We start from the raw sequence: 24300 nt of genomic DNA, 5'->3' as shown, positions 1-24300 counted from the left end.
GGCTCCAAAAAAAACCCCAAACCACCGGGAGAAGCCATCACCACCGGCCCGGCCGTGTCGTCCTCCTCCTCCTCCTCTTCCTCCTCCTCCTTCCCGGCCGCGCTGCCCGCAGGTGGAGGGGAGAGGGTGCAGTCCTTTCGGCTTTCTCCCCGCTCTCCATTGCCCTGGGCGATCATGTTAAAACTCACATGGCTGGTGCTTATTCAGATAACCGGAACAATGCTCGCCACCGGTTACCATGTGAATCTTCACAAACCCCGCAAGAATGCGGTGGTTCAAATCCCCCTGACCCCCCTCCAAAGCCAAATTTATTCAAGACAGCAAACTGCTCAGAAGCTTTATGAAAGCAAGTGGTGCTAGAGGGAATTCAGCCTTGTATTTACAAATTAAAAATTAGATGCATCATCATGCAATAAAGGTTGGAAGAGTGGCAGAAAGGCAAGAATGTGCAACCACTTTGATCGCACCTTTGCCTTCCGCCTGGGCACACGGGCCCAAGAGCGAGTTACGGGTCCACGCTCACGCAGGGAAACCCACGGCACACTTGGGAGAGGCGAACAGGCGCAGCGGCATCTTGCAAGCGGGGAGGGATTCGGTGCAGCAGCACAAGTCCTTCCTGGAGCATCGGCCTGGCAGGGCACCGCCGAAACTTCCCAGGAGTTTTTCTCGTTCTCTTTCTTTTCCTCCTCCTTTTCTTTTTCCTTTTCCTTTTTCTTTTACTTTTTATTTTCATTTTCCTTTTTCTCTTTTTCAAGTGTGTTTCTTCCTCTCCACCGTTGTCAAGGAAATAATTTTCCAGGTGTATACAGATTGGAATTGAAACTACCAGCCAAAATTACTGGTAATCTAAACCATTTCTCCGGTGACAAAGCTGCTTTAATTTGGGAAACAGCTTTTCAGGTGCTAATTTTCAAGGCAGTCTTTCGATTTCCACCGCTGCTTGCCCTTTTGCTCCTTTTGGGGAAGGCTCCTTCAGTTCGACCTGTTTAGAACACACCGCTCTGCACCTCTGCGAGTCAGAGCTTCCCAAAACCCTCCGGTTTTACCCACAGAAATAAAGCCCTGGCACAAGCAATGCAATCTCAGCTTGACAAAACTGCCTTGCGGAGGGCAACAGTGGTGAGCCCGCCAGAAAAGGAGGAGAGAGGGCAGAGAATTTCACGGGTGCTTGTTGCCCCCAGATACGTCCCCCAACTTTCAGGTTAACTTTTCCCTGGCTTTTGCTGATAATTACGCTGAGACTCGGGCTCCCCGGCATATCTGGGTACATGAAGCTCTGGATGAAAAAAGGACCTGAAAACCCCTGTCTCTATCTGGACTCAATTTAATTATTTTGCAATTTTTATGGTTTTCACTTAGTTAAAAAACTCTTATTTGTAAAGCCTTTTTTTTTCCTTCACCCCCTCCTTCTCCAGTTTCAGCGGCAATTTTAGCTTTTGAAACAGCAAATGTCAGTCAAAATATTTCAGTACAGGTTTCACTCACTCCTTCACTACTATTTTTCTCTGTTCAGTCCCTTTCTAAGAGCTATGGTTTTTGTTGCCCTATCTTGTAGCCCTGTGGGGTAAATAACGTCATATTAGGACTTCATGGAACAAAACTTTTTTTTTTTTTGTTTCTGTGTTTGCTTATTATTAGTGTTGGAAATACATCATGGGAGAACCTGCTGGCAGAAATATTCCCTTCCATTTTTACTTTGTTTCCTAGAGAAGGATTCTGCCTTTCTCCTTCCATAAATAAATACAGTCAAGTAGCAGTTGGTTAAAAGAGGAACTGACGCAAAGTATTTAAATAACATTTTATATGCGATTACATTGCAATTTTGTTTTATCCAACAAAATACTGCCAGGCAGCAGTTTTGGGAAGCATCCCTATGTTTAAAAAAGCAACTGCATCCAAGTTTGATTCCTACCTGTTGTGCCTTTTAAGCTAGGATTACCTATAACACCTGTCACATATAGTTACCCAGGCTGACTGCAGCTCTGGGAAGCTACAATATGGGCTGTGATTAATTTGAAGATTTCAGAATAATACTGTTATAAAAGCTACACTCCGGACAAAAATAGGATTAAGCTCTGAGGCTGTATATGAGCTAAAAGTGTTGAAAGCTAAAGCCTCCCGTGCCACCACGGGCAACGGGCAGTTTAAAATGACAGAGTTTGCTAAATTCACGTTAAAGTAGAAATGTTTTCAATTATTAATCTTCATTGACTTCATATTGTCTTTTTTTTTTTTTTTCCCCTACTGCTTCAACTGATAATTACTTTGAGCAAACAGGCGGCTGGTTCCCATAGAAATGCTTTAATAGAAATGGTCGAAAGTTCTCGTAGTAAAACCTTCAACCTCGCCACTATAATAAATAAGCCCGGCACTTTGATGAAAATTAACACTAGTTTTGTAAAGAGCACATTGGGGGATTGCAGTCAGGTCTTATCTTTAGTTCCAGTCAACTAGCAATCCTGAAAGAGTTTGCATCATCAGAGCAGGCCATTTGATAGGATTCTGCTGCTGAACCTAATCAATCTATGGAATACTGTGGCTGCGCGGTGTAACAAAGCTAAAATAGATTTACAAATGGGGTTTTAGAGGATAAGCTCCTCCACAGGATTACATATTGATTTTAAATATAAAAAGCTTATCATATAAACCATAACTACAAAAATAGTGAACCTATGCATAAATCCTTTTAGAAGAGCACCCACTTCAAACTATAAGCCAAGAATAAATCAAGATGTACAAAATCCGAAAGAAGATCCATTTCTTGGGTAGAAAATGAACACACCACCCCAAGGTGTGCAAAAATGAACTTATCTTTTCTAAGGAGGCATTAAATCTCAAATGAAAAAAAAGAAAGGAGCGAGCGCAAAGGTAGCTGAAAGTAAGGCATCCCGCCACTCGCCCACGGACGTGGTGAAAATCAGGTTCAGAAATGCAGCGCCTTGTTTACATGAGCGGGCTGGCTCCCAAACAGACAGCCAAAGTGCCTTCCCACGTGTGCGCATTAAAACAAACCCAGTAACCTATATTTTCTTTGGCCTATTAGGCAAGGATTTCAGGCCTTTCTCGGTCAGCGCAGTCTCGGCAGTGGAAAGAGAGGAACACTTTCTAGCTGGAAGAAGGCACCGCGTTAACTCTCTCTTTCTTATCTCTACGGCTAAACGGGGTGGGGGGGGGAGTATGCCTTTTTTTACCACCCTCGGTCATTCATGTGTTCCGCGTGAAGTGCCGCAAACACTCCAAAAGGCTATTCAGCTGCCGATGCCTCCATTTTAGCGGTTGGCTAAGAGGACACTGTCTCCACATCACTGAACATTATAACGGTCAGCACCTCCAGACGCCAGCGCTGCCCACACGCTGCCTGCGCAGGCAGGGCAGGCCAGCCGCCAATAAACCGCCTTTATCTCCGATCAGCAGGCTGCTACCTTTTGCAAGGCTCTCATTTTTTTTTTCTTCCTTCCCCCCCCCGCCCATCATCAACTAGCTAAGTAAATCGGTTGATAGATTTTTAAACAGCACAGTCACGCGTGGAAGAGTTAGAGCAATTTACCAAAACAGTAATTATCACCTTTCAAAGACTTTTTTTTTTTTTTTTTAAGTTCCAGTCTGGGTTACTGCATTCTGCTTTTCTTTTAGACAGACAAACCAGTCCCGTCCTGTTATATATTTCAGGCTTGGAACTGGTGCTAGTAAAAGCGAGATCTGTCTTTTCAACTCTTTCACGGAGTTCCAGTGCTCATTAGCAATTGGTTAGATGGACCCAGAGCAGACAGTGCCGGGCTGTTCGGGCAGCCCATGCTTCTTCAGGGAAATCATATTCTAAATGGTGTGGGTTTGCTGGTGCTTCCCAAAGGTGCACCTTGGCACCCCACTGTATGTCAGACACAGAAAGCGATACAGTGCTGACGCACACATCGAGAGGCAAGGTGTCACAAACGCACATTTTGACATTTCACAGGCATTTTCTTGGGAGAGTTTCTCCTTTAATATGTTTTTTAGGTAAAAGCAGATAGCTGCTAAAACTTCTAGCAGACTAATAATCTTATTGAGGGTTAAAATGCTGAACACAGACTTTGTTGTATAAATAAAAAACAAAACCCAAATTCTCCAGCACTTGTGTTTTCTTCCTAAACCCGTTTACCATATCACCAGTAGCATTAAAAAAAAAAAAGAAAAAAAAAAAAAAGAAAAAAAAAAAAGAGGATCTGTCTGGGTTTTGGCATCTCTCTCTGAACTTAGAAAAGGAAATTAAAATTGACATATTTTTGCTCAAGTCAACGTGTGAATGGCATAGGCTGCTAGACATTCAAAGGCTGCTGCTAGGATGTTCCAAGATAGTAAAACAGATGAGAGGCAATTAAACACAGAAATTTTGGATTTAAATCTAGTATCTCTTAGCTCCTCTCTGATTTTAGAATATTTTATGTTTTAAATATTTCATTAATACGTTTCCCAATTAATCTGGCTTGTCTCTGCAGAAAGCAATGCATATATTTATGACTCCACTTTATCCAAGAATATAGTGAACATAGTCTTATGCAAAAAATGTAACCACACATGGAGAGATATGAAAAAGCCACCTGAAACCTGCTGCTTTTTTTCCTACAAACTTATGCTCCCAGCAAAGTCTCCAAACTAATTAGAATTGATTTATTATGGATCAGGTACCTTATCAGGTGAAGAAAGAAATTACCATGGACAGTCAAAGGGTTGAGAGGTCAATACAGAATAGCAAAATCAATTTGCATTGATTAGACAAAAGGTCCATTTTACAGAGCCCAGAGGATTAACTTTTAAGCAAACATGTTTGAACTATAAGACAGCATTTGTGACTGAGAGGTATAAGCGGTGCAGCATTAGAAAACACTTAAGATATTTAAATAAGAAAATAACGCAAGCAATGGTTTAAGCTATCTGGATGTTTATTTTTTATTATGAATCATCCCCAGGATTATTGTACAATTCACTTGAAAGCCCTATGGAAAGGATGCAATTGTTTCATTTATCCCGTGTGTCAATCTTCCCATGAGTTTTCATTCAGGTAAGGTGACTAAACTCGGGAGAGTTGCAGAGAAGGGAGAAAATCTGTGCACAGGATCGCACTAATCCTGGTGTTGCTTGTGATGAAATATTTACTTGGCAAATATAGTGTTTTACCACCAAAACCAATGAGACTTTTTTTCCCCAGTGAGATACTGTTGTAAACCAGATCTGAAACGTTAAAAGGAAGGAAACTCCCTTCTGTGGGTCACCCCTTCCATTTTCTGCAGCACCCAAAGCAGCGCAATGCCATGGGAAAACCTGGAGACCATTACTGCAACAAAATATAATAAACTCTGGACAAATATTAATTACTTCCTCATCACTTTTTTTCAAAGTTTATTCCAAAGAGATCATGTTTCTTTGTCCCATATCTTGGATTTTTTCTTTCTCCCCTGAATAAAACTGAAGAATGGGATCACGGACCCAGCGTATTTGCTGTGTGCTATCACTCGAAATGATGCATGTATTCTTAACCAGGCTTCAGAAAAGCCTCCATGTTTGGTACTTTCAAGTAGCCACCTTTGGCAGCAAGCATTTTCCTTCCCTCAGTACCCAGCGTTGCTCTTACCTTCAATAGCAAGCATTGCTCTTAGCTCCCTAGCAGTTCATAGCGCCTTTCTAGGTCATGTTCTTTTTCCCTAGGCAAGTTGCAAAAGTTCATCAATATGTTAATTACTAAATCATTAAACACTTAAAAGAACCTTTAACTTACATTGATTTTAGGACTCATAACCGACTTTTCTCTTTAACTTTAAGCTACTCCAAACAAATGATACACAAACTTAAAACCTTGCACAGGTGGCATATATTCAGTAAGAGGGCCTTTTCATAATGTCAGCTTTAATTCTGCCAGTTTAACTCTATTGTGCTACAGGTCGCAATTATTTCATATTCATCCTCGCAGCGGCTGTTGTGGAATGTCCTAAGTATAAAACATCTCCCTGGATCTAATGAACATATTTCAGCATCAGCCTATTCACCAAGATAGTATGGGACTGGAAGTATTATCCTATATACATTCTGCCCTAATGAATAATGAAAATTAGACACGGGATTAGAAAGCTTAATATTTTGAAGGTGGAATCTTCTGTCAAGTTCAGACACGGTGGGAAATTCGTGAGCACAGGCTCTTGCCAGGGAAGTATGCAGGCATCTACACTAGGTGGCATTACTGAAAGAAATATAATCAAACTGAAACAAGCTGGGAAAGAAGCGCTGAGGGCTGAACGCTTCTAAAAACGAGCAGCGTCTGCTCCCTTCCTTGCCAGCACTAGCGAAAAGTTTATTTGTCCTTACTTTGCAGTATCGGTGGTATCACTGCACCATGACTGATTCACTAATATCCTTTCAGCAGTCCTGTGCTGCTGAACTAGCGATGGGATTGAGGATTTCTAGAAAGCACGTAGCAACTCAAATTTTGCTCTCTCTCTCAGAATAGTCTTTGCCTGTCACATCCGAGGCACAATCCAGATCTATTTGCGCATTACTAAAATGTAATTTTATTCTACTGTCGGGCCTTCGAAAATGTAACTGTGCTTAACATTTCTTTAACTATTTTTTTTCACAGCTCTGGCTAATCTTTTGTCATTGTGTGCTTCTCATTTTCAAGTCTGAAATATGAGAAAAACAAGTTACTCGATGTGTTCCACAAAGCATCCACGCTACTCACTTTTGAGGGAACATTTCTGAAATCTAATGGGAAGAGAGCAAAAAAGTTTTGCATCTATCTGATGGGTAAATGTTCCAGTAAATCATCCTTTTGTAAATACATGTGTCCATCCATACTTACAGAAGAGAAAGCTGGTTCATTCGTCTTATTAAGGCATTCTTCTTATTAACCAGCATGAACCACTCTTGCATCATAGATTCTTCTTCTTCTGTGTTTCTTCCTGCAATTGGAAGAATTTCATTACTTACATGGCATTTCACAAATTTAGCTCCATATTTCATTTCAGGTTTTGGAGTATCAGTCTCCAATATCACTGAGCATTACAAGGTGTACCCTCAAATCATAAAATACAACTATAAGTCCTGCAGCTCAATGCTGCTTGTTCCATAAATAAATCTTTGCAAGCAGACGTTATTCAGCATACATTTTAGTGTTCTTTATCATGCTGATACTCTGACCTAAATAAACACCTTTTAAAGAGTACTGTATCTTTCAAATTCTTCCGAGAGAACTATATTGTTGATATGTTCCCAATGAAAAGAACCTTGCTGCTAAAAGATGTCTGGTTACCACAAGCCTTTAAACACAAAAACAATCCTTGTGGGCAAAAGCCACTCCACCCATGCAAACCCAGGGCAGTCAGGATGACATGGTAGGGATCAAAGTAGCTGCAGAGGAGAGGGCAATCCCAAACCCTTGGCCAGGGCACAGGCACCTGCTCAGCTCCTCTGTGCTTACAGCCAGAGGCCAGATGATGAGCTAGAAGGAGCTGCTCCTCTCCTCAACCCACAATCAGAGGAGCATCTGCACGAATACAAATAGTTTTTGGGTCCAGGTGCTTAAGGGGCCCCATGTGTGTATGCATAGACTAGCACCCCTTTCCCCAGCCCATGTCCATCACTGCCTTCCAGGCAGGAGCGCGACTCTCCATAGCTCACCTGCAGGCAGTACTGTATCAGGCTCCCTAAAACTCTACATTACCACCTCTGCACCATCAGGCCACGTGGGGGAAAGGGAGATGAGTGCCCAGAAGGCTCTTGACTGTCCTTTCCACATAGTAGGGTCACTCAGCCAAATTTCACTCTCTCTGAGCTTGGGGATTAGGAGAAATCTCATCAAAGTCCTTTGTGGAGACTGTACCTCTGTGGTGACCTGCCATTCTCATCTGTCAAGTTGAGCTGAGGAGCAAAGACTATATGGTCCTCATGGAATTATGAAACACATACATTTCTTATGGTTAAAATTAACCTAGGAAGAAACCTGGAATAGTGGCAAAGAAGCATGAGCTGGGACTTCTGAGTACTTTTCCCAGCTTTGACACTGCTTCACCGGGAGACCATGGGTGGATCTCTGCATTTAAGAGCTTTGTGTGTAATATGGAGATAATCACCTGTACCAATCCTGCGAGGGTGCTAAAAGTTAATTCTTTGATGTTTGTAAAGGGTTTTCAAATCTCTAATGCAAGGTGCTGTACACTGAGGGAAACTATCTTATTAACTTAAACCACAGGATCCCTAGTTGCAGAGAAGCAATTTCCAGCACCAGAAGCTGGAAAGACACCAGAAAAAATATTGTTTTGCTCTAAAAGAAAGCTTTGAGTTTCTGGATGGGAGCATTTGAAATGCTTGCATGTATGTGCCTGCCACGCACACATTCACACCCCAATGCCACAGTAGTGTGCAAGCTCAGATCTGCATGGAGAGCCACCTCCTCACCCGGCTATGACCCTGCTGCGTGCCAGGGAAGGTCACCGGCCTTCTCCAAACTGCTTTATTTCCCCTGCTGTGGCTTGTGGGCTTTGTGCATCCACACAAGGGAAGGTAAAGGAGATGATCAGGAAAGTGGGTCAGCTTGGGGTGGAGCTGGTGGACCCACACAGTAAGACAAAAGTTATGCTATTCGGCGTGTTCTTCTTTCTGATGTGAGCCAGGCTCTCATATCCACTTATCACCCTTGGAAGCTCCTGGTTGATTTAACTGTTCCTTGGAAGGGGGCTTTTAGGGTGCACAATTTGCTAGTGGTGAGATGGGAAGGGCAGAGCATCCTAAAGCGGGGGTGGCCCTGCAGCCTTTTTCCAAGCAGAAGAAGCAGGGCCCAGCTCCTGGATGATGGATGAAGTGATGAAGGAAGAAATTTGTCACGTAGAAATGCTTTCCCCCAAGACCTCCAGCTTCTGGTTTTGTGCAGAAAATATTACACCACAGCATTTACAATAACATTAATCAGTTCAGCACTCCCCCAAAGAGGATTAAAACTTATAAGTAGACTTTGTTGTTAAGTTACAGATCAAAGGCCATCTAACAGGGTCTGCTTTTAGAAGGAGATGATAATCAATATTAGCAACCTTTTGTTGAAATGCAGCAAGTAGCTGAAAATTATTTGGGGGAGAGGGAAAGCAAAAGGGGATAGATCGCCTTTTTTATCCTTGCAGAATGACCAGGCTATTCTGTGACACATGAAATTGGCATACTGCTGGTGAAAAATGTTCTCACAAGATATATGTGGCTACAGTAACATTTTAATCAATTTATGACACTAAATTTGTTGGGTTTGGAGTGATCTGGGATCTCTGGCTAAAAGATGCCACTATAAATGCAAGCTCTTACTGCATTTCATTTTGTAAGCCTTGCAAAAGAGACAGAAATATGTTAAAGGAGTTTGACTCAACGGCGGATCTGAACTTGAATTTCATGCTGTGCAATCTCAGGGTAAGAACATAAACTTCTTTCTATTAATATATTCCTCCTAAATAAAGTTAGTCACAACACACAATGAGAAAAGATCTAGGTAAAGCTTGGAGCTGTCGAGGCAAATCTGAACAGGTGCCTATTTTGGTATTTCCACGCTGACACTGAAGCACATGCAATATCCACAGAATAGCCTGGTTTAAAAGTGAGTTAACAAAGTCTTGATTGTTTTTACAGAATTTTTAATCTGTTTTTGTATTCGCTTTGGACCCATGTGATGCCCTGACACCGGTCATGTGATATTGGCTGCGATAGGCACAAATCCCCGGGCAGCAACAAAAGAAGAAAGAGTAAAAAAGGAAAAGCTGAGAAAAAGCTTGCAATTTGGAAAAAGGCCAATTGTACCCTGGCGAAGGCCTTTTTGATCAGTGAAATGACACATGTGTGCAATATTAATAGCAGTCGATGCTGATATTTTATTTGTTGACCGTCAGCTTTTAAATTCTTGCGCATGGAGCTGAAACAGATTCTTCCCAGGCAAGCAAAATAAAGATGAACTCCCATGTATAAGAAATTTAAACAACTCTTTTCAGCAAATACACTACCATTAGAGCAGTACTTCATTTGGTTTTTCTTTCCTTGGTGGAAGGACACACATGAAACACTTTCAATAAGGGAAAACTGAGTGTTGTTAGTGCAGCGATATTGCAAGCTAAACTCACATTTACAATTTCTAAATAAAAAGTTAGAAAAAGCCTTTCTTCAACACAGTTTAACTCTGTAAAACCCTGCTGCTGGGGCTGTTTTTGTTTCCACTTTCCAAGTGCAAAACAAGTATTTAATTGACTTGCTACAAATGCTTGAAAATTAAAATTGGGAAAATATCTGTGTTGTTCTCAGGGGAAAAAAATTCTGTACAGATTATTTAAATAAAGCAAAAATCATGTTGGAGAACAAATCGATCCCATGCACGCAAACCCCTTATCTGAGCCGGTACAAGATGATGAAAATCTATAAATAGCCCACAGATCTTAAACTTGAATTTTTTTCCGTAATACATGCATTACACTATTGTTTTTGATAAAAAAACAACAACAACAAAACCCTTTTAAAGCTAGTAAGTTGGACCATTACAAATTAATCCTGACTTTAATAACTGGTTAAAGACCCCTTCAGCTTTATAAGTAACAAAAAATATTAAAGCCTGTGATCACAGCGAGCTTTTCTCATTTCTCCTCTAACCATTTGTTATTTAATCCAATACTAGTAATCCAATTTGTCCATCAGACTTTTAAAGGGCAGAATGCAACTTCCCCAGCTTAGACACTTTTCAAAGTACAATATATTTTTCAAATGAATGCTGGATGTTTCATTTTTTCCCTAACTGTTCCTAGCTCTAATGTATGAGGAAAAAAAGAACAAGATGAACATTGTTCGTACTGATTAAGTAAGAGCTCATTAAAGAGCTGTCAGTGCCGTACTTTGAATATGCATGAAGCATATAATCAGATCTAGTACCGTCACTAGAGGAGAATACGGTAAGTACAAAGGATTGATTTAATTACTTAGAGTGGGCTGTGGTGGTAAAGCAGTCTTGTTAGCGCAAAAAGAAAAGGAGGTTGTATTCTGGCACGGTTAGGGGAAAAAGGCAGTTTTAGCTTCTGCCACAATACCTAATCTCAGGATAAAGCACTTTACATTGTAGCTTAAAATGAAGACCGTCAGTTTTCTAAAAAGACCAGAATTCATCTTATCTTGTTTAACCTCACCTGGTTAACTATCTACCAGAACATATTTATTCTCTTTAACATGTAATTATGCTTACACCATTTTATCCTATAGTTCAATAATGACTTCTGAAAACAGTCTTCAAATAAGAGCGGGTAGTACTGCAAACATCATATGTATGCAAAATGCTCGGTAAGAGATTTGAAAAATGCAGAACCAGAAACTAAGATGAAACAGTAAGTACACGCGCCTTTATGTAAAAAGACAATACAGCTTTTAATGTCGGACTTTACTATTAAAAAGGTTCTGAGGAGGATTCTGGCAGGGTTTCTCTAATTTATTTTCTTTCCCCTCTCTTTATTTTGCTTTTTTTTTTTGCTTTTTTTTTTTTTTTTTTTTTTAAATCAATACATTCTTGTTTCATTCTTCTTCTATGAATCCAGGGGAATTCTCTCACATCAGCTCTCAGTGCGATTTTCTGATTTCATTGTCTGGCTTGAGTGGTGCAGGATGCATGCTCTGTTCTTCTCTTCACTTGACATCTACCAGAACCCTCCTCAATGATTAGGAACGAGCCCAATACCAAGCCTGGAATAGCACAAGACACTAAATTCTGCCCTCAGATACGAGAAACTCCTACTGACTTCTGAGATGTGATTCTGCGCTGTAATAGCTTCTGTGCAGGATTCAATCAAGGCTGCAGCATAAAGTTTGGATATTCTGTCCCTTACTGGGATAAATTTTAACAACAGCCAAAATAATGATAGCCAGACTTTTAATGACAACAAAAAAACCTGCAAAACCCCACCCCAAACCCCTTTATTTTCTCCTGTGGTTCATCATACACATTCAAATACCATTTTCCTGACTGTAACTCAAAACCAGCTTGAGCCAATTTTAATCCACAATGCTCAAGAATTATAAGCATGTTTATACGTTACCATTTTTTGAGAACAATATAAGCGACTAGTGTATTTTAACGTTGTACAGCTTCCAGTCAGTCTTTTAAAAATACCTTTTCCTTCACATTCTTCAGGATTTACAAATGGGTTTTTGTTTACACTGTAAGCTAATTATTTATTAAATATTTAAATAAGAAGCATCTTGACAAATGTCTCTTCTGACTCAATTTGAAAAAAACATTTTTTTCCTTTCCCGTTAAAAATACTTCCCAACTCACCCCTTATGCTCAGCCAGCTATCAGTACACATATGTGCCATTAGACCCATTATTTTTAAGCCGTTTGGGCAGCTAGTCATTAGGTAAACCCCGAATGGATTAACATAGCAAACCTGTACATTGCTAAGAAAACAGAGAAGAAAGTGCTGTGAAACACTGTGAATACCACTTAAAAGGAAGAAAAAGCAGCAACATGCAGGGACAAGATCAGTTTACAGTGTAAATGGATGAACACGGTAACTCCTCTACACTTTATACTGTCGTAAATCTGTCAAGATAAGCCAATAGATTAATATAAAAAAAAAAATCCTTAAATGTAAACGTATTTAGCTGTTGTGCAAAAATGAATTACAACCTGCAGAAGATAAATAATAAAGGGTTTCTCTCAGCATCCCAAACCAGCCCATTCAATCTGGCAAGAAATAACAGGTTTACAGAAATCACTTTGTATGCTGTCTTAAGCAGTAATTGTTTTTAAATTTTATTTGCACTGCGTATAGTGTGTGTGCCATGGTGTCATGGTTAAACACAGAAACCTCCCCATGTCACCCCATTTACCTCAACAGAACAACATGAAAACCAACCTACTTAAGACAGAGCCCATTCTTCACCTATTTGCTGATGTTTACACACAGTTTTAAAATAGAATAGAAGAAGCTTTCTTCACTCAACACACTTGGGTGAAGAGGCCAGCAGGAGAATGCCAGCACATGTGAACTAGAGCAGGGCGAATAATGACAAAAACTGGCCAACTTCGCTCTGCTCCTCTTCTTTTTTTAGTTGACAGAAGCTAGATGACCACTGAGAACCATCCAAATGCCAGCGAATTCCACAAATCTAATGGGAAGGTCTTTTGAAAACGTACCCCGCCGCCTTTATTTGCCTGCTGAAAAAAAAGTTGCATTCACCCAATCATAGGGATGAGTTTTTACGAGTTTCTGTTATTAGGAGTGAGCGGACAGATTGGCTTGTTTACCTGAAGGAGAACATGAATAGCAAATAAAGAATAGTTCTAGGATGTGTCTCATCTTGTCTTGTAAGAACCTGGGGAAATTCACTGAAATTGAAGGTGGTGTGTTTAAAACCGATAAAAAGAACGATCTTTCCTCAAAGCCTCATCATTTACCAGTAGAACTCATCGCCACAGGGCAATGTTGAAACTAAGAGCTCAGCAAGAATTAAAACCAGGTTGAATGTTGAATATGGAAAGGCAAAGCTGTTGCAATAAATATTAAAACAAAAACAAAAAAAAAAACGGGAGGTAGGAATTGGATCCTCCTGCTTTAGAACATGAACTAACCTTTAATTTTTAGAAGTTAAATGAAATGTTCCCTGGGGCCAGGTTAGCCGATAACCAGCCCCTGCAGAGTTTCTTGCCCCTGCCTAGGTTCAATCCGTCCCTGTCCCTCTATGGGACAGTGCTCTGGACCAGACTGAGGGGCTGATCCGCTGTGGCAATTACAGATTTACTGAAAGGAAAGATGGGAAGGCAGAAGAAGCAGTGCCAGGTGTTTTAGCTGACCAACCTCACATCCCTAACAACAGCTGATGGAAGGTCTCGAACCCTTCGAAGTCAACAGTGGACTTCCCACTGGTTTTAATAGTCTTCTCATCTCGCTCACTGTGAACAGCTTATGCACGGACGAGCTCTTGTTTTTAATGTGAGTTACTGAATTTAACAAATACTTAAACAGAAAAGGCTATATTCACAACAGATATTCTTTGTAAAGGAGAGTTGCATGAGACCTACCGCAAAACATGTCTGACACAAGTGAAAGCTATGGTGAAGATTTTTAAACAACTAGTGATGCACCATTTTTCACTGAGCGAAACTGAGGCATCCTGGAAGAGACCTATTTTCTGAAAAATCACACTCTTCTCCTTCCAGAGGACCACCTTTGGTGGGAAAGCTCAGAATTTTGGTTAAAATAATTCTTCAAAGTTCTCAGTGTCAAAATGGAGCCTGCAGTAGGCACCCTGCAGCAGGTGGCTGCCCCACCTTGAGCTTCAAACCTCCCATTTCAGATTACCATGCCCAACTTTCTTCCAGAATACTTCTTCCTTTCACTGAACGAGGCCTTCCTCAGTTAGAAAAATCACTGAAAATGAACAAGAATAGCCACCAAGAGATAAACAGGATGGGACCATTGTTTAGATGACACTGCAGAAGAGCCAGCTAGCAGATGAAGCCCTAGCACAATTTTCCAAGTCTGAACTGGATGGGAAAATGCCTAAGGAACATTAGAAAGGCAAATTCATGGCCACTAACTTGCTGTCTGAGAGCAGTTCAGAAGGAGACATTGATGTCCACACAATTGAGTCTCATAAAGGTAGGTAACGACTGCCAAGAATCTGCCAGGCAGAGTTACATTGCAGTGCATTGTCTGACTCTATTTCAGCCCCCAAAAGTACTGTAACCCTAATGAAACCAAGCTGCCGCCAAGGGAATGCCTTTATCACAAGCACACATCAAATTAGCTTAGTATCAAGCAGGAAACCTGTAATTTATTTGGTTTTTGCAACATAATAAATCAGAGAGGCTGTCTAAAATTTTGAGAGCTGTGTAAACAGAAGGTCAGCGCATGCAAGGGTTTACTCTACCTGGAGTGGGACTGACTCACAGGAAGAAAAGTATTTGTGGCCTGCAGTCTTGGTAACCTAAAATTATCACAGGACCAAAACTTCCACAAAAGATTAATTGCCTGAAGATTGCTGATTTTCTCTACGTGATGAGTGAACACAGCGGCCACTAGAAAGTAACAGAAAATCAACAGATTTTTTCTTTTGCCTGGGCTTGGTAAAGATTATGAATATATTTTAAATGTGGGACCATTAATCCAGACCAAGAAAACACATAGTTTGTGGCCAAAAATTGAGACAAGAGGCAAGATTCAACTGAAACATCTGGAGAGGCTCCTGTAAGTAAGTGATGCTTCATGCCTTGAGGACAGTGTCTGCAGGGATCCTAGCACCAAGCAGAACCAACACTTGTCCTCCATCACCCTCTGGTATTCTTTGTACTCATATTTTCTCACATAGAACAACTTCAGAAGAAGCACAGCCTTAGGAAAAGTATACATCAGACCTTTGCTTGCAGCACAGGAAACATGCACCATTAAGTGATACACTCAAACTTCTAAAGCTAAGGAAAAAAACAGTAGTTCACGCTTGGAAAGCCACCAAGAAGGGGATGATGGTCTGGCAGATGAACTATTTTGCTTGCAGGTTGACAAGTAGAGTTGGATGTTTTGTTATGAGTCATAGTAATTTCTCTATAGCTCATAACTGCTCCTTAGATCAGTTGCCTGTTCACTTGGCAAGAGATGGCTGGGAAGTGAGAGGCCAGTTAACCTCAAAGTCATTGGATTGTGCTCTACTAGGCAGCGTATTATCCCATTTTTACCAAATGTTGCCTCGCTTCCTTCAGAACATATTTTCCTGGAGCTAGGAAGGGGCAGTGGACAGTATAAAATGACTTCTTTAATGGACAGGGCTGAATTTAACTCTAGTAACTGCCTGAAATGAGATGATGGTTGGCAACAAATGTGACCTTGTATCGGTGTTAATGAAGACACCTACTTTCACTGGGAGTTGGCAGGTTTGTACTTCTGGGATCCAAAGCTTCCCAGGGCTAACTGGGTAAGTTCAGCTAGGTTGAGGTGTCCTGGGGCCCCACAGTTTCCAGTTTTGACAGAAAAGGTGTTTTCGGTGGTAATGGGAGAATACCAAGAAAAAAATAACGGGACTTTCTGCAGATTGTAGTGGCATGGTGATCTGGGACCCCCAAAGTGCCTTCTGCCTCACGTTCTCTTTACAGGCAGGCACCGATTGTAGAGAAAGCTAACTTCCAGGCATAAAGCCAAAGACTATGCCTACCACATGAAAGAGCATTTATGCTGCGATACCACAAAGAAAGATGGAAATAAGTTAAATGAAGTAAGTGTCTGTTGGGTCTTGCAAGACTTTGGAAGGCTCATAAGCCTATTCATAGTGCCTAGGGCTCTCCCAGAGTAGTCTCCTGCTATGCAGGCAGCTCTGTGCTCAGGCTCTCTTCAAGCTGGCTTCAAGCGCTATGTTGACAGGTTCTTTTAAGGCAACGATGAGGCTACAAGCCAGGGAAGTGCATGGAGAGGACGCCGACTTATCGTTCAGTCCTTCTAGCCAATAGCAATTCTTTGTTACTTCAAAAAAAAAAAAATGGTCATTGCTGCTGCTGCTGAGCTGCTTTAATGATTTAATGAACCTGGCTTGGGAAGGCTGAACATGCACGCTGCCCATGTCTGGTCTTGGAAAGGTCTCCTCCTGGGAACTTTTGCCTACCAGTGCACAGATCTAAGACTGAAGAGATGTGATGAATTAGAGAGTCAGAACGGTGAACTCCGGGGTTTGGCTGGTGTGTTCGTTCTGTTGGAGCTCCTCAAATGTAGAAATGCTGGGTATTTGGAAAAGTATGGCCAGATGGTTTTCCTTTACCAAAAGCAAGTCAAGATTGCTTCACAGGAACTGCTAATGTGAGGAGATGGAGATTGGAGAAAAGTGTTTGCCAGTAAGAGACGATGGAGGCAATATGACAGAAGGGAAACTGGAGAAAGGGCTGACAAGCCTCAAGAACTCAAGAAGTTCTCAATTGCTCACAAAACGCATTATTTTGACAACTACAAACCCAATACTTGTGTAGGAATTTGTGTATGAAAGATCTAGACCCGGAAGACTCGTGTGATGGAGATTGGAGAAAAGTGTTTGCCAGTAAGAGACGATGGAGGCAATATGACAGAAGGGAAACTGGAGAAAGGGCTGACAAGCCTCAAGAACTCAAGAAGTTCTCAATTGCTCACAAAACGCATTATTTTGACAACTACAAACCCAATACTTGTGTAGGAATTTGTGTATGAAAGATCTAGACCCGGAAGACTCGTGTCAGAAAAATGCTCACAAAACGCATTATTTTGACAACTACGAACCCAATACTTGTGTAGAAATTTGTGTATGAAAGATCTAGACCTGGAAGACTCGTGCCAGAAAAATAGCTTACTAGCATGCCAGTTTGTTCGCACTAACAAATTTTAATGAATGGCTCTGCACTGCATGGATTCAGCACCAGCAGGCATTTCTACAGAGCTCTGCAGGCTTCAGTGGGATTCAGGTCAGTCAAGTCACACTTGGATACAACATAGAAGCACAACTACCATATTGTAAATGAGACCTCGGTCATAACATCGTTACACTTCTTTCACTCAGGGTTTTGGTAGTTGCCAAAATTCCCATTACCATAACCTTGGTAGTAATTTAGCATTCCTGAACACTGGAAAGAGTATAACAGTATCAAGTACTTTACAATAGTGCTCTGTTCCAAAAAAAGCAGTAGGTACCAATGCATCGTTTTGTGAACTATTATCATGCTACAATAAAAATCACTAACTCTCGTGCTCAAATATCAAAACCCTCTTCTTCTGTCCAACACAAATTGCTATTAGTAACATCCTTCCAGACTCCTAATCATTAGATATTTCCAATGCTCACAAACTGGCACCAGCAAAAACCCAAATCAGTGTTACGCATATATCATTCACATATTCAGAATTTTTTTGAATGCTTTTGCTCACTTTTTATGCTAAATGTAAAAAGATAAATGGTAAAGATGTTATTTTCAGTGATAGTTTTGAATTTTCTGTCTTGCCAGAACTGCCATTGTTATATTGTCCTTTCTCTTGCTGTGCTTCGGCATATGCATCTGTCTTTCACAAAACGGTTGGACAACTCTCTACCACCTTGTGGTCTGGCAAGTTTTCAGTTCACCTGAGATTAATCACGCTGAGCGAAGGAGAACAACAGTGTACATGGAAAGCAAAGCTGGCAAACTGCTAAAAACTACAGTGTTATTAATTAATTCTTTCTGATTTACATAAGATATGAAAATATGAAGAAACCATGATGATTTCCCTATCCAACTACAATTTTCTCCTTATGTATATATACCAAGATTTTTCACACTGTCTGCTTGTGAGCCTGAAGATGGCAATAAAATGGGAGTCCATCTCTCAGGCAAAACTGAACATTCATCATTTTCTTCCCCAACCCCTCACACTGGTGAATTCAAATCTGCATTTACTTTTGAGAATTCCAAAGAGAATTGCAAATTTAATTGTTTTTAAAAGACAAAACTTGTCTTAGGGAGTAGGATGCCTCCTCCTAGCTTACCCCTCCCTCCCCCAGTGCACATTTGTGTTACAGACTGGACAACTCCAGTAAGAAGCATTAAAGACGGTATAATACAGACTGGTAAATACAGCTCAGTAATCAGGTTTGTGAAGGTGCAGAGCATATAAGCGACTTATTTTTGATAGTGAATCTATACACATATACATCATCAAGCCCCCATTGAGAAGCAGACCACTCCAAGTGATTAATACAGCTCAAGGGGGCAGATAAGAGATCAATGACAAAAATCACCTGGTAAAAAAAAGTAAAAGGTGTTACATTAAAAGGGCTTTTACTTTGCATGCGAAACAATAATGAGAAACCTGTATTTTAGCACTTGTACTCAACAAGCACTCCAAAGTATGCTGGGATGAGAACAGAAACCCATCCTTTCTAATAATTTTGTGACAAAAGCTAAAAGACATCATCCTATTAACTAGTGATCTCAACTGCTAATGCAGAGTACTTCCTGGTGCCTTTTATGTAGAATGCCGCTATTAAAAACACACTAAACATTCACTGTGAACAACATAGAATCATTCATCTTTTATCAGCATCTCTTGTTAGAGGAGTATGAGAGGGGCTGAAGGTGTCACTGATATTATAGAGTGGAAATTAATCAGAAATTTTTCTCATATTTTCCTCATCACACTCATTTACTTTTGTGCAAATTTCCCCCTGCTAAAAAGTTCATACCCAGCCCCCTGTTGTACGCTTTTAAGTTGAGAATATTCAACGAGTGCGTCAACTGAAAGGCACCAGGTCCTAACACAAAAAGCATTCGAAATTCTCATTTAGTTGTCTTTATTTTGCTAGCGCCATGTGGTCCTTGAAGATGTAGAAAACACGGGAAGCCGAGTAAAGATCAGAGCAAGCTCATTAGCATTCTGACAAAATTGGAGTGGTGGAGATGTATAGTTTGCCTAGTTTGTCGTTTTGAAAGCTACCGGTGGTAAGCTTTCTATTTCATTGTGCTTTTGTCTTTTTTGGGGGTTTTCAACGCAGCGGGGTGGTTGTTAGCCTAGGTTTTCACAGTGCATTGTGGGAACCTTGCCTGCACATTCAGCCTATATAGTATCATTCGAGTTCAAGTCAAAAAGTTTTTTTTCTTTCCTATTTATTTCATAATCACCTATGTTAATCCATAATTGTCGTCTGGCTGTCAAAACCCATCCTGCCCGACACCTGGTTTATAAAGCTAAAAAAAAAAGAGAAAAAAAAAAAAACCCCAAATAAAATAAACTCTGAGCTGTATTTATAAATAAAACCTTTTAAACATGTTGCTAGTTTTCTTCAAAAGACAAGATAAGAAGAAATTAATTTAAATTCTGCTGTTTACAATAAACTAGAAATGATTTTGAGACAGATTCAGTTGATTAGAATTCAAAAGAGACTCTTTCACTGTATAAGAGCCCCCATTCTATTTCAGAGCCTCTTGAAGGAAAGATGGGTTTATGGTCCAGAATTATGTAAATAATGAATTACCCCTTAGAAGACCTAAAGAAGTTATTACTCTCCCCATTCTATTTCAGAGCCTCTTGAAGGAAAGATGGGTTTATGGTCCAGAATTATGTAAATAATGAATTACCCCTTAGAAGACCTAAAGAAGTTATTACTCTGGTCTTTTTTTTTTTTTTTTTTTTAAACATAAGGCTCACTTTGAAGGGCTAAAAGGGCTACATTAATGCTGCTATTCGACATGAACGTTTCCAAGTTGCAATGAAATGGATAAAGGTTTTTTTGGATGAATTTATCTGCTAAATCCTTGTGGTTGCCCTCCTATCTTGGATGATGACCCAAAAGAATGTCAACAGCTCATTTCCCAGAGAGCTGGGAAGAGTCACTACGCAAGCCATAATCTGCACATTCTCAAAGAACCATTTCAAACATTACATTTCACAAGCTGCTTAAAGAGATTTTTTTTTCTCTCATCTCCACTATCCTACCAGTACTTTGGACATCAGTGCCTTGGAAATGAGGGCTTTAACAAAGTTGAAACGTGACTTTTACACATTGTGTTGGTGGGCTGTGTATATTTGCACACATGTACACACACCATGCAATATGTGAGCACCCATGGATTCCCACACACTTCAAATTCACATTGCTAAATTCTAGCTGCTCTATGGCAGGGACAAGCAAATGCTAACAATCCAAATATATTAAGTCAGACCTAATTTACTCACTGGATCTTTTAATATAATGTGTTAGGGTGCCAAAATTGCAGATATCCCTTCAGTAAGAAAGGATAAAACCCGTCTTGAAAGGAGTTACAATGGTCTAGATTCAGGTACAGTAAATTTTACAACAGAGTGGGGATTAAAGATTTATTTACTTAGCAAGGGGGAGAGGATAAACAAATATTAAGAAAAAGAGCCACTTTATACAAAACCTTCAAAATTCTTTTTGTCATGCGCCTGGATAGCATCATTATCTTTATCATCACAAGAGCTTAGAGCTGCAGCCAGCCTCTGCTGATCAAGGAAAGCAAAGAGTCAGGCCAAAGAGGGAACATTGGTCTTTAAAAACAAAAAAAAAAAGTACAAGCAGGTAAGTGCCTGAAGACAGAAAGCTCTGAGATACCCCATAGTCGTGTGGACTGACAGTTCTAAATTTTTCCATCATGTTTAAAATCTAATTTCACTCTACGCCCATGTGAAATACATTAAATTGCGTCACAGGAGAGGTTGCAACGTTGAAGCTATATATGAAGAATTATATTCCTTCCCCAACTAAAAGCAACTCCCCAGCCCTGAGAATTAAACAGCAGGCACTATTTTAAGCTTAACAAAAGGCAGAATTTTGCCAGCTCTGAGGTGGCACCTTTATTTCATATCTGCCTTTAATCACTCAGTTCCTTTTCACTCAGGTTTCAACTCCCAGCAGAGGCAAACAACCTGAAGACTGTTATCCACCCAACAGTAAGGGTGACCGAATTATTTTCTATACTTTGCAATGTGCTTATAGCTGCAAAATTATTTATCTCCTTCACTGCGTTCTACTATGAAAGTTTCCTCCAGAAGAATCGCCGGGACCAGCCATATCAAATTAGAGGGCAGTCAGGAGTGTCTAAGTCCAGCTTTAAAACAAATATCATAACAATTACTTAGCCATATGGAAAATAGGGTATGTCTTTCCTGAAAGCTTTTGTACATTTTCTATCTCAAATTTCAACTTCATTAGAAACTATTTCTGACTAGCAAGCTGCATGATTACTAAATATCTAACTGTTAACTCACCATGAAGAAAAAGACTCTTTTGAATGGCAGAACTTTTCCAAGATGCAAATGAACAATAATCTAATTTCAAGAGTAAATTAACTGAAGGATTCATTTTAATATGTTTCAAAGTCTCAGAAATTAAGTGGCAGTTGCAGCCTATGCAATACACACACATATGTGCACCCACGCTCATGTACACATGCTAACACAGCACCCACACTACACCCAACTCCCACCTTCAGAAGAGCTCACATTGTACTTATGTTTAGGTTCCTATGACTTAAAGGCCAGATGTTTCACAAACGACCAACAATTGGAGGTTAGAATAAATTAATGACTGATTTCTGAGCTTTGATGGAATTAAGCATACTTCTTTTCTCAATGTGCCATGTGAATGTTCGCTCGCTAAACTTTTTTTTTTTTTTTTGACAAGTGAGGCCACCCGGCAGAAAACAACTGATGCAAAACCCAGGAGTAATCCCTCTGTTTAGCTCAACACTGTGGTTAGCCTTAACACTGCCTCTATTATCCAATGGATTTAGAGAAACTTTCATTTATTTGTTGGCCTCAGTCTTCCAACTTTGTTGCCTTCTTTAAAGGACCCAAGACCCATTCCTATGTAAATACATTTGCATAGGGCCACAATGAAACTTTCTGGGACTCGATTAAACCCACAGAACTAGATAGCTGCACTGTGCATATTTGTGATCTTCACGTAAGTACTTTCACAAATACATACAAGTAAATGAAGTTCATGTCAACTCTCGCTACAGGAACGCCTGGAGTTTAAAAGAAACACTCTGTCGCAAAGTACTTACCAAAGCCCCGAACTCTGAAACAACGGGCAGACACAGTGCCCAAATGTGAAATTACAATATCTATAATGAACAAAAAGTCCTTTTCATTTAGGAGCTGTTAAGATCAGCACTTTCTTTGCTGCAAAATATCATCTTCTCTCCTAACCTGTTCCTGTAGGACAGCAGGATCGCTGTTGTAAAAGCGATGGTTCATAGCTACTTGGTTTTTCACTTGTTTTTTTTTTTTTCTTGCTGCCTCTGTTTATAAAGGGTACCAAGAGCATAATGTATACAGCCTTCTTGCAGCCAATTCAAATATAAAGCTTTGCATCCAGTGAGTCTATTAGGAAACAGCACCAGGATTAATCGCTGCAATTACAACCCTCAAAAAATGCAGATGGACACTCAGTGCAAGTTCACCATTTACACATACAAAATGCCAATACCTTAAAGGTTTATGTTCTGTAAGAGAGGCACGATGAACCTAAAGACTATACTAAAGGACTGGTTTTGTAATTTCACTGACACTGATAGCTGTGGGGCAGGAATTGCAACTGAATATATTCTTTTGGTATGCACTTAAGGAGATAACACCTCCTTCCAGTGGCTCAAAGAACACAGATATCTAACTCCTTGTTTTGCAGTACAGTCTGTTTTAATCGAGTTTAAAAAGCTTTGTATATATAACTTTAAAAAAATCATATTATAGCATTATTCAAGTTCACTACTACGAGAATTAAAAATATAAAACCAAATATATGTAAGTATCAAACTTAATCACATATGGAAATACACTAGCCACTAGACTTGCGTAACTAGAAACATGTTAATGAAGACACTGGCACAAATCATAAACCAATTCTGATTTACACTTTATTTTCCTTATTCCTGGCTGTATGGTAAGCCTCTGCTGCCCTGTGTAAATACCATATACAAACCCAATTTCTCTCGTTGGACTAAGCACATCAATACAAAAGCAAATGAACTACCAAAGTGCCCTAATTAACAATTTTGCAAGTGAATGCAGACATCAGTGCCACACTGCAGCCATTAAAGTCTATTCCTTGCCATATCTGTTTCTGTTAACATTTCAATAGACCAATTAAATGACCTTTCCCCCCCCCCAAACTCAATTAAGCTATTTGAACATCAATTGATAACTTACCATGTATTTATGCAAAATGTGCAAGCAAGAGATTCATTTTTCAATCCTAATGATGTTTTGAAGAAGAGAGAACTATCTTAACTATCCTGTCCTGGTATTCCATAGAGAGGGGGCCAGGGAAGGGATTGCCTCCCAGGGGAGCCTGGTGGGCACGCTGGCATTGTGGCAGGCAGTTTGGAGAAAGCAGGTGTGAGGCAGATATTCTTCTTCCATGCCATTTGGTCCCTACCAGGCAGCTGCCTTGGGAGGTCAAAAGAAAGCGGAGACAGCCATCTCTTTCATTCAGCTTGTTGGAGTATCACATCGCTGGGTCACAGCCAGCACACTGGTAGGTGGCACAGGGTCATATCAGCCAACTTGTAGATATCCAGAATTGTTTATTTTTTCTCTTTTTTTTACCCTTTTTTTTCATCTTGCACTTTTACATCTCATTCTATAGTGAAAAAGCAAAGAGGTGCCCCCCCCCACACCTTTCTGAGCATCACAGGGTAGGTATGACATCTGACTTCAGCCTGTGTGCCCCACGTTAAAAGAGGTGATTTGCTGACATTTGCATTTTCCCAAGGGGCTCCCTACACCATGAATCTGTTTGTCACAAATTCAGAGGACTTGAGCG

At 40.3% G+C, this 24300-nt stretch overlaps 1 protein-coding gene across 1 annotated transcript in view; it reads right to left on the bottom strand.

Moving 5' to 3' along the window:
* Positions 1-896: 896 nt before the first annotated feature.
* Positions 897-24300, bottom strand: part of LOC104471375 (EH domain-binding protein 1-like) — a 116235-nt gene continuing 92831 nt past the window's right edge. Inside the window, 4 exon segments of the mRNA XM_010086702.1 lie at positions 897-982; positions 5609-5641; positions 5644-5678; positions 6830-6929. Coding sequence (XP_010085004.1) covers positions 897-982; positions 5609-5641; positions 5644-5678; positions 6830-6929 — 254 coding nt within the window.

Source organism: Pterocles gutturalis, unplaced genomic scaffold (assembly GCF_000699245.1).
Source record: "Pterocles gutturalis isolate BGI_N339 unplaced genomic scaffold, ASM69924v1 scaffold16341, whole genome shotgun sequence".
In the NCBI taxonomy this organism is placed as follows: Eukaryota; Metazoa; Chordata; class Aves; order Pterocliformes; family Pteroclidae; genus Pterocles; species Pterocles gutturalis.
Note: the sequence above shows the minus strand (reverse complement) of the source record. Positions and strands in the feature narration are given on the sequence as shown.